Consider the following 9,975-nt stretch of genomic DNA (forward strand, 5'->3'; position numbering starts at 1 on the left):
TTTAAATTCCAATAAATATAAATTCATGGTATAAGTAGTTGTTAGTATCTAACATTAGATTCTCTGTTTTTGTTTTAAAATTGATTAGTAAGAATTCATGTTTTGTCATTTTGTGACAGGAAATGGACAGACTTTGTTGAGGTTGGTTCTTGAGAGCATTTTACAATCAGGAATCATTCCAGTAACTATCAGATGGAGCTATCAGGACTGTTATGTTTCCCTTTTATTGTCCAGTTCCTGATAAAGTGAGTGAGAAACAGAAATGGGAGTGGATGCAATTCAATAACAACAACAAAGATGTTACAGGAATTAACTCATAACAAGCCACCATAATACAGAGGTGTTTTTTTATTTTTTTTCATATGGCTGGAGGAAAGTGGACATTTCCTTTTGATTAGTTAGAAAAGTATTGAAGTATCCCAAAATAAAATGCATCCCTTTTTTCCTTTTTTTGGTTCCTTTTACAGCTAACATTTGCTGTACACTACTGCTTCAACTACATTAATCCAGCTCAGCTTTCTTGAGAGTCACCCAACCAACTTAACACTTGACATTAAGTTTAGAAAAATACATCCTCCAAGTTTGAGGCTCGTCAGTGTGGTTGAGAATTATCAATGGACATAAAGAATAGATTCCTCAATTTCTGATTTAACATGATTTTTATTTGAAAACATTCAACACAAGCTGAGATCTATTAGGGACAGTCTAGTGAGGAGGAAGGATTTGCACCTTTAAGGGCTCTGTGCCAAATCCTCCACAAAAGGCGGTCCACTGGAATGCACTTCCACTCATGCACTTATAATGTCTGCTGACAACACACCCAGCATACTGTGCACCAAGTGGTACCTTTTCATCACATCCCTCAGCACTGTGACAAGCAGACACCATGAAGCCTAAATCTCTTTCGTTCAGGTTGTTTCACCGAAATTCAGCAGCAGCAGCAGCAGCAACATCAGCTGATATGTTGAGTACAGGAGCAGCAAAGTATCAGCGTCATATGGACTGTGCTGACCCCTCAGAGAGCGAGACCTCTTCAAACAGTGACAGTGAGCCAGTGGCAGACAACAGCCACCAAAGAGAAATACACTTGGCCTTTCTGCCAGACAGGTATGAGCCACTGATGGATGAAGAGGCACAAGTGAGGGCAGAAGAAAAGAAGAAGAAAAAGAAAGAAAAATACAAAAAAGTAAAGAAGGTTGGTGACCCTTTTATATATCTTTCTTACCATACAGTACTTTACAGAGGATGTGTATTTTGATGGTATGTTGGTTACCTTCGGAACCGCTTTCATCTCCTGCCCTTTTTATTTCTTTTATAGTCTCAAGAATGGTAAGTTAAAATGTTCAATTATAATTGTCTTTATTATGACATTAATCAGCTGGGTTCGTAATGTTGGGAAACCCACAAAACTCTGGGGAATCAACCGTCCTGTGAAAATTGTAATTTTTACATTCCACCATGTGGTACTTTTTCCCCCTGCCCTCTGAATCCATAATCATATGGGGTTTTTTTCCTGAAAATTTGGGGTTTTGTTTTATTTATTTATTTATTTATTTTACAAGTAATACCTTTATATATAACTCAAAAGTGATTTCTGACAGCATTGACTAAAATCCCATAAACCTAAAATGTCAGCATACATATGCATGATCAGTCCATCCCAATCATCACAAATATTACAGCTGTGATCTCCTTGGCAACCAGTACCATTCTGGACTTGTCTTGACCCAGCCACGCTAAAGCCAGTGATTAATAAGTGCCACATCTCTGGTCTGCAGAGACAGACGGCAGTCCTGACAAACAGTGTAGGGGTCAGGCCATTACTGTTCACAGGTGCTGATTCGTTTCCTGTTATGTCGTCTCTTTCCTGCACTGATCATGCAACACTTCACCTGGAGGTGTGTTTGTAATTCAGCTTCTCTTCTTCTCTTCCTTAAGGAGAAATTCAGTGCAATCTGTTATGAGAATATTAGTGGTGGTTTGCATTATGACCCATACATCCATGTGATTGACAAAGTAATAGCTCAAATAGTAAGTGTTAATGTTTAACAATAACAGTATCTTTAATCAGTTGATCAGATTTTCTATGACAGTCTGGCATTTGACTCAACCCTTCACATGGGTGTATAAACATCTCACTGGTGAATCATATTTGTTGGAAATGTTAAATGTTCTATGTAAACATTCAAAAACAATGCATGACTTGTTATAATATGGTATTGTGATGAAAAGACTTAAAGTTTCAAACATCAGATTTATTATTGTGTCTTTTTCTTTTCCAGTTCCTTTATGGGTAAGTTGAAACATGTATTAAAATATATATATATATATATTATCTTCTCTTTCAACCTCACGGGAATAACATAGTGCCCATGAAGAAATGAATCTTCTCAAAACTGCTGATTCCACATAATAAAATCATTTCAGATGCAAAATTTTATCTGAGTGATCAAGATAACTGACCAAACTAAAACATAACACAGTCAACAGGGTGACCTTTTTCTCGAGAAGCTGGGTCCCTTTGACAACATGTTTACAAGGCAAAGAGCTTTATTACTTGTCCTCACGTGTGACTTATACGGAAATGCAAGAAGGAGTGTGACCTCAGATCACATTACTACAGAGTGAAAACACCAGATAAACAAATTGTAAATGAGCTACAGGATTTTATTGACACTTAAGGGTGCAAGTTCATTCTAGGTCTTTTTTCAAAAAAATTTTAACTTGAGACACACTCACTTATATTTTTTAATGCTATTATTATGATGATTAATATATTTATTTAGTCCTGCTTATTCTTCAAATTAGCTTCATAGTTTGCTCAATAATCACTTAAATACATTAAAATTTTAAGTGGTGAGCAGAGCTATATTTACATAACACATTGAGGAAGTCAGATTGTTTTTGCTTTATTTTTCTAAAACACTTCACTTCCTGTATCCGCTTCAGCCGGACAGCCCTTTCCTGTTCTGAGAATATAGGAGACAATAGTGTTCCGAGGACTCCTTGTTTAAATCTCAGGGTCACAGACAGACTGCATGTCTCGCCTGCTGCGCCATTGTTCTACACATGTGCAGCCTTATGCTGATCAAATTTGAACAATTTCCTCATGAATAATAAAGAATACCTCTTTGACCGAGTTCTCTAAAAGTCATTCATGGTACATCGCGTTTTATATTCTGTGAATAAAAATAAAAAGACATGGTTGTGCAATGAGTTTTGTGGTGGAAATAATCACGTTTTGTGCAAAATACAATTTGTGTTTCAGCCTTGAGCCATCCTAATTTGCATGACTGAATATTTGCAATAATACATGTTTTGAAGAATTTAATATTAAATTTAAAAATTTCATTTGTCTTTCAGAATGTTGGCAAAGCTCTACATTCCACCTGGAAATGTCTAATTTTGGGTCTGTATCAATTTGCCCTGGGTTACTCCACACCAGTTACAGTGGCAGCTACTTTTGTCCCTGACTTTCACCCAGCCAGAAACAGAACCTGAGCGGATTTCCATGGACCTACTCGAGTTTCTTTAACAACACCTGTGTACATAAGGACACTGGCTGAAGCCTGTTGATATTCATAATGTTTGTGTATTTGAAATTTTATTCACAAGTTCTCATAGATTTTCATGTATAAGCATTACATTTATTTCTTTGTACAATAGATATTTTTCACAAATTTTTTTTTACTATAGTTGGAGAACACACTCAATAGTATTATAGTTTTCCACAAATTTTTCATTAAATGTTTTTACAGCAGTTTTTTTTTTTCTTTTTTCTATTCTGATATGTTCAAATATCTTCTTTGGGAGAGTGTTGTCCTGTTGGTCCAAGTGATTATGATATATAACAGATTTACTGAAAAATGCATTTTTCTGTACACTTGAGACATAGGCTGTGAATCTGCTATTCATTGCTGCTATGCATTGACCAAATGCTCTCCATCTGGCGTACTTATCTCTAAATTACACACCAGTCACGGCCTGAGTAACCTGTAACTGCAGAACACAGAAGCACTTAGGTCTTTTTTTCTCCTTTATTAAGCAGTAAGCTGGTATTTGCATGTATGCAGATGGATAAAATGTTAATGTGACGCTTCCAGCAGGATAGAAGTGACTCCAAGAACTTGCTTCACCAACGACACATCACTAATGGCTGTTGGCGTCTCTAGGAAACTCTCAGATCTCATGTGCCACAAGTAATATATATTCAATATAGTTCCTCATTGCTGAGCCTATTTTGTGTTTGTAAACCTTTTATCATCTAAACTCTACAAAAACGAGCTGTTTGTCTGCTCTGTGATGTTGGGAAGTAAAGTACATTGCAGTGTAAAGTTGATGCAGCATGTCTCTGCATGTCTTATTGTTGCCTGTTGTGCAAATGATGCATGTAAGTGAATTTCCCTTGGATTAAATAAAGTATATATCTATCATATTTATAGCTACACTAGTTTGGAGTTTAAGTTTGAAACATCCTTTTCATTTTCTCATTCAACCTGTATATTGAAAACAGTGCTGCCCTAAAAATTAGACAACAGTAAGACAATGCTGTAGATAGAGCACCATCATATTATATAACGTGTGTATTTTAGTTTAACTCAGTTTAATATTATCCAATTATTGTAAATGAATGGCATTAATGTTTGAAAAGTTTAGACTATAGAAGCATTTTAATTGATGTTATCGTTGATTCCTTTGTGTGTTCAGTCACATGATGCTGTCCTTTTATACGACGTAAATAAAACATAAAACTGCGCCTTCTTGATGACGTATTTCAGCTGCGACCGAGTCGCGACTTCCGCAGTCTTGTCTTGTTTACCTGGCAGCCAAACTGAAGCACAGTCCGTTTTCTCAGTGTTTTCTGAGGATGACGGACCTGAAAGCCAAAAATATCAGCTCCATCCCCATAGACGGTTTCAGCCATATACGAATTACGTCAATATGGACGTTTCTCATGTCTGTAAGTTGAAAGTTTATTCACCGATCAAAATGCTAGCTACATGTTAACTAAGTGGTGGACCCCTGAGGTTTTAGCAGATATTGACGCTTGCACCGTTTGATTATTCGACATTGTTATGAAGCTGTTCTTCCAACAGCCCCTGACTGTTGCTGCTGTTGTCTGACTGTCTGTAGGTGCAGTGGTCGGAGCCTTGGCTGCTCGGCTTGTTGGTGTTTCATGTTGTGTGTTTGTGTCTGACGGTGGTGACCTGCAGGTTCTACAGAGCTCAGATCTGCCACTTCCTGTTTATGGGTACGAGCAGTAAACACAATGTGGCAGCCTCAGTGTCATGTTCGTGTGTCATTTCCACAGACCCAGTTTTCATTTGCTGTTTTTTTTTTGTTGTTGTTGATGTTCGTTTGTTTGTTTGTTTTTTAAGTTCTTGTTTCGACATAGCAACATATTTTTCATGCAGTGCGTGTGATTTGCCCTGAGAGACAAATGTTTTCTCTCGTATGAATTTTAGAGAAACATTAGGAATCAGTTCTAAACTATAGCCAATGAATACTCTTAGTCATCCACGTCAAACTGTATATAGTAAGAAGTTGTGGTTAACTTCATTGTATTTATTTATTTATTTATTTTTATTTTTATTTTTTTTATTGATGAGTAAGTCTCTCTTAAAGCATATGTTTTTCTCACTCCATGTAGTGCATAATAGCACACATGTACCTGTGCATTACAAAAAATAAAGAGAACAATACAGATAAACACCAAAACCTGATAGTGCACTGAATGTGTATCAGTACATCATGTGTGTCTTGTTTGGATTCAAGAGCCAAGAATCTGCTAACACTGTTGGTGTCTGAGTGTGTATTACCTGACTTCTCATGGTTCCCAGGCTGACATGACTTCTCTCCACAGTTGGGATGGTGTATAGTGCTGAATATCTGAATGAGCTGGCAGCTATGAATTGGAGGTAAAACCATTGTGTGATATACTATGTGAATAGGAGCTCAGCTGGCTTTGGTTTATATACAAATATATATACAGATACTGTGTTTAAGAAATGCTGATTAACTTTTTTTTTTGGTCTGCAGATCTTTTTCTCATTTCCAATACTTTGATTCCAAGGGAATGTTCATATCTTTGGTTTACTCAATTCCTCTTCTGCTCAATACAGTCATCATTGTGGTAAAGTATACTATTTATTTTCTAAATAGTCACTTAAAAACAAATATCGCAAGTAGAAGGAACACCGCAGATAAAAATTTCCCATGTGTTTGTTTGTGTGTGTTACATAATTACAGATTGTATGGGTGTACAGAACCTTTTCCACTATGACTGAGCTGAAGACCCTCCAGCTGAAGCGAAGGGCCCGCAGAGAGAAGAGGGAGAAGAGTGAATGAGCCCTATTCTTTTGTCTGTAAATCTGCCTTAGTGAGAGGAGCTCAGAATCTCTCCTTTGCTAATCCCAGATGGAAGGCAAACTCCTTCCTGAGACTAAAAAAAAAAGGGTTGTTCATCAACTGTCACGACTGGATGCTTGTTTCTGGTCAGTGCCGCTGAATGTGCCGCACGTGCTAAGGTTTGCAAGGGCCAATGGACAATTGCTTTTTTGTATTTCATGTAATTTTAGAGTGAATCAAAATGTACAAAAAAGATAAATCATTCTGGAATTACCTCCATGTGACCATTGATTATAATGGCCAGAAAATGTCAACTTGAAGAAGAATTAAGTGGCAGGTTAAACTACATGAATTCACAGTTACAAGACCCGTATTGTTTCCTTCCCTTCCCAAGGAGGGAGACCTTTACATCAGTGCTTGTGCAACACTAGAGGGCAGTACAGGCTAATTAGCTTGAGACAGGTGCTGCTCTCCATGAAGATTTGGGCTTTGGGAGACTTCACTTCTTCTTATCACACTCCATTAAAGAAAAACAAACTTTTTTTAACCAAATATTTTTGTGTTTATATCCCGCCCCCTTATTTGTTTTGTCAGATGAATCTCATCCCATCTCTTGGTATGTTTTCCCTCCATTTGTCTGTCAGGACCCATTAAGAGTGAATGCAGATAATTTGATAGCCGTCAAGATTGGTTATTTAAGAAATTGGAGAGGAAGATAGATGGATTTGTTACATTGGTGGAATTTATGATGATGGTCATATCTGAATTGGTTTGTGTGGATGGACAAGGATTTACATTACACAACTCAAAGACCTGAAAAGGGAGAAAGGATTAGAAGTGGTACTCTGGGAGGTAGCAGGCCTTGGGAGCCTGGGCCCTGGTGATGGTCTCACTCATACTTAGGGAATGCCCACATGCATGTGTTGTGTCACTTGCCAGCTTGTGTTGGGTCACACCATGAAGAATTGTTGAACCCTACCAAAAATGGGCTGAGCTGTTCTTTCGTTTCATCCCTATATATCTCCTCTTTGACTCGGCTCCTCTGTTAGGACACCTTCACCTATCTGGACTCCCACCTCTCCAAAGATCTACACAGAAACCCTCTGGACCTGATCCAGAGGTCCTGAGGCCCTTAATCCTGATCGAGGTGACAGGAAAAGCACAGGATCCTTCACTCCACTAGCTCCTTTCCTCTGTCCGTACGTCTGCATATTCTCTGTGCTTTATTCCCCCCTGTATTCACTGAGGTGTAGCACTGCCCTCCCTGCCACGCCAAGGTAATTTCACTCAATAAAGATTAACAAACTAGCTTCCAGGGGCGGCTGGTGATGGTCACACAATCTCATAAAAAGTTATGAGGAAAATTACTGACGAAAAAAAAAAAAAAGAAGTTGCACTCTGACCTCTGTTTGGTGTTAAAACAGGAGCAGATGCTACGACGCACACACACACATGTCTCCAGTCACGAATCATGTCTAGAAGATAGATGAAGTTCAAAATTGTAATTTTTCTAAAGTCTGACTGGATGCTATTCTGTTTACATCTTCAGGTCTGATTGCTGTATATGATGCAGCCAAATTTATCAGTTCATGTATCTCAGCTAAGGCTGCTTTCCCTGCATATGTCGTGCAACAGTACATTGCACAACTCTCTGTCAGCTGCAGTTCTGTGGGAGAAAACACTTTGGACAAAAGAAACACCACCTGTCAGAGTGTTTAAGATGAGACCATAAGTATGTAGCTGTAACTATTCAAGTGTTTAAGTTGAAAACATCTTCAATAACTTTATAATAATAGGAATCTTATACCAGCACTGTAGGAAACATTTGGAAATACTTTCCCAGAAACTGGCATGTACTGTGGAGAAATCGTGTATCGTGGCATTTGAGCTGAAGCTGTATGCACTCATGACTTTACAGATGGGAGACCTAAGCATGCTGAAGTGAAGTCTGAGATTGATTCATTGGAAAAAAAATATTATTAATGTGTTTTGGTACTAACACAACAAAGCGACACAAAAGCAGAGTCTTAACATCCTTTATATCTCTACTTCCCCTTATATTTCTTTACTGAAGCCAGTCATGGCAGTGTTGTGTGTTGGGAGTGTGTAGCAGAACCCATGAAACAATGTGCTCCTAGGTATGAAAAGAACAATCGCCTGGATACTGGACACATTACTTTAAAAGCCTTTCCCCAAAATGCAGACTGGCATTCGGTATCTTGGGAAATCATCTCCAAGCATCTCCAGTAGAATATTAAATACAGTTACAGCACTTTGAATGAGGTTGTGGCAAAACACAACCGGCCAACTTGTCAAGGGGTCCTCCCACTCCGTACATTTTTTCAAGTAGAGAATGGATAACACAAGAATGATGTTCTTTTATTAGTATTATCTTTTCAAATTGTTGGCCAACTCTTATGTGTGTACAAGTGATTGTCTCTGTTCAACAGAATATTCTCACAAATGCTTCATAGTTTGGGTGTTTCTCAAATTCCCAGAATTTTGAAGACTTCATGTGTTTGTTTTTGTTTATGTTGATATCAACCCAACTGCCAGCAAATCCTGAAATGCATTTGCTTTGTTCAGCGCATAAAAAAAACTAGAGTAAACACGTGTTGTGTAGGCCATAATGGCCCCATGAGTTTACAACTCAGCTCAGAGAGGAAATGAGTTCACATGATGACTGTGTTTCCACCGTCTGTCCTCTCTCACTATTTCTATACAGTTTATGTTGGCCCCCGCCGTGATTCCTAACATCTGTGGTTGTGTAATCCACTGGTAAGGATGTTTGAATAGCAATCTGGGTTTAATTCAGTCTTATTGTCATAAAGACCACTCAGAATACGTCCACAACATACACAGTAACAGGGTTCATATATGACTAACACCCAGCCAAATATCAAATATCAAATATATAACACAATGAGTTAATCTCCTCTGCTTTTATAGGCACAATATTGCTGTGGTTTCAATTTAATTCCAGCCTGAAACATAATAAAAACCAACTATATTCAAGATTTGAGAGTAAACTATAAACACCCCACATAGGTTTTTAATGATGGTGCCTGATTAGTCCCCTCAACACCCTTAAAATAGGTTGCGCTGCACTGAGATTGATATATTATCACCAAAATCTGTTTTGCTGTCCTGGTATAAGTGGAGCAACAATTGTTGAATTGTTAACACAGATATTCGCATTCCCCTCTGGACAAAGTGTGTGTTTCATCATAGCATCATCATCGTCAAATTTTACTTTTGTCACATACCTCGGTTTATGCAGTGCTAATATTATTTTCTTGGTTTAGCTTTAGATTTATTCCTGTTTCATGCCAAACATCTGGCCCATTGTCTGCACTATGCAAAGCAAATTCCAAATGGCCAGTTCACTGTTGTACACTTCACCTCGTCAAGGCTTTCTCCAAGTAACAAATTTAAGTGTAAAGAGTTAGTAATATGTCTGTATCCCATATCATTGTAAACAGTGTGTACATTACTACAACAACTACATTAGCTGATACACACACATCATCAAAAGTGAAGGCAGAATTCAATCCGTAGCAGGAGCAGCCTCACTGAGATGGTTGAGTCACACTGTGTAATGCAATAACAAGGAAAGAGAGAGAGCAG

The 9,975-nt window shown here is 38.0% G+C and overlaps 2 protein-coding genes across 3 annotated transcripts; both read left to right on the forward strand.

The window, feature by feature from the left end:
- Positions 1-841: 841 nt before the first annotated feature.
- On the forward strand, positions 842-4,625 carry LOC115037978 (uncharacterized protein C1orf115-like). Of its 2 annotated transcripts, XM_029496779.1 has the most exons (3): positions 842-1,195; positions 2,283-2,293; positions 3,364-4,625. In XM_029496779.1, the coding sequence occupies exons 1-3, from the start codon at positions 887-889 to the stop codon at positions 3,401-3,403; spliced, it is 360 nt and encodes a 119-aa protein (XP_029352639.1). In that variant the 5' UTR covers positions 842-886; the 3' UTR covers positions 3,404-4,625. The 2 variants fall into 2 exon arrangements, with proteins under 2 accessions (XP_029352639.1, XP_029352638.1); XM_029496778.1 differs by lacking the exon at positions 2,283-2,293.
- A 169-nt stretch (positions 4,626-4,794) lies between these two features.
- Positions 4,795-9,038, forward strand: tmem18 (transmembrane protein 18). Its single transcript, XM_029496376.1, has 5 exons — positions 4,795-4,960; positions 5,134-5,251; positions 5,864-5,918; positions 6,040-6,133; positions 6,250-9,038. Exons 1-5 carry the CDS (start codon positions 4,868-4,870, stop codon positions 6,346-6,348), a joined length of 459 nt encoding a protein of 152 aa, XP_029352236.1. The 5' UTR covers positions 4,795-4,867; the 3' UTR covers positions 6,349-9,038.
- The last annotated feature ends 937 nt before the right edge of the window (positions 9,039-9,975 follow it).

Source organism: Echeneis naucrates, chromosome 24, assembly GCF_900963305.1.
Source record: "Echeneis naucrates chromosome 24, fEcheNa1.1, whole genome shotgun sequence".
Classification (NCBI taxonomy): domain Eukaryota; kingdom Metazoa; phylum Chordata; class Actinopteri; order Carangiformes; family Echeneidae; genus Echeneis; species Echeneis naucrates.

Coding starts and splice junctions, on each gene's coding strand:
- LOC115037978 (XM_029496778.1), top strand. CDS start 887: ATGAAGCCTAAATCTCTTTCGTTCAGGTTGTTTCACCGAAATTCAGCA. Junction 1,196..3,363: donor AATACAAAAAAGTAAAGAAG/GTTGGTGACCCT, acceptor TTTGTCTTTCAG/AATGTTGGCAAAGCTCTACA.
- tmem18 (XM_029496376.1), top strand. CDS start 4,868: ATGACGGACCTGAAAGCCAAAAATATCAGCTCCATCCCCATAGACGGT. Junction 4,961..5,133: donor TATGGACGTTTCTCATGTCT/GTAAGTTGAAAG, acceptor GACTGTCTGTAG/GTGCAGTGGTCGGAGCCTTG. Junction 6,134..6,249: donor TCAATACAGTCATCATTGTG/GTAAAGTATACT, acceptor ACATAATTACAG/ATTGTATGGGTGTACAGAAC.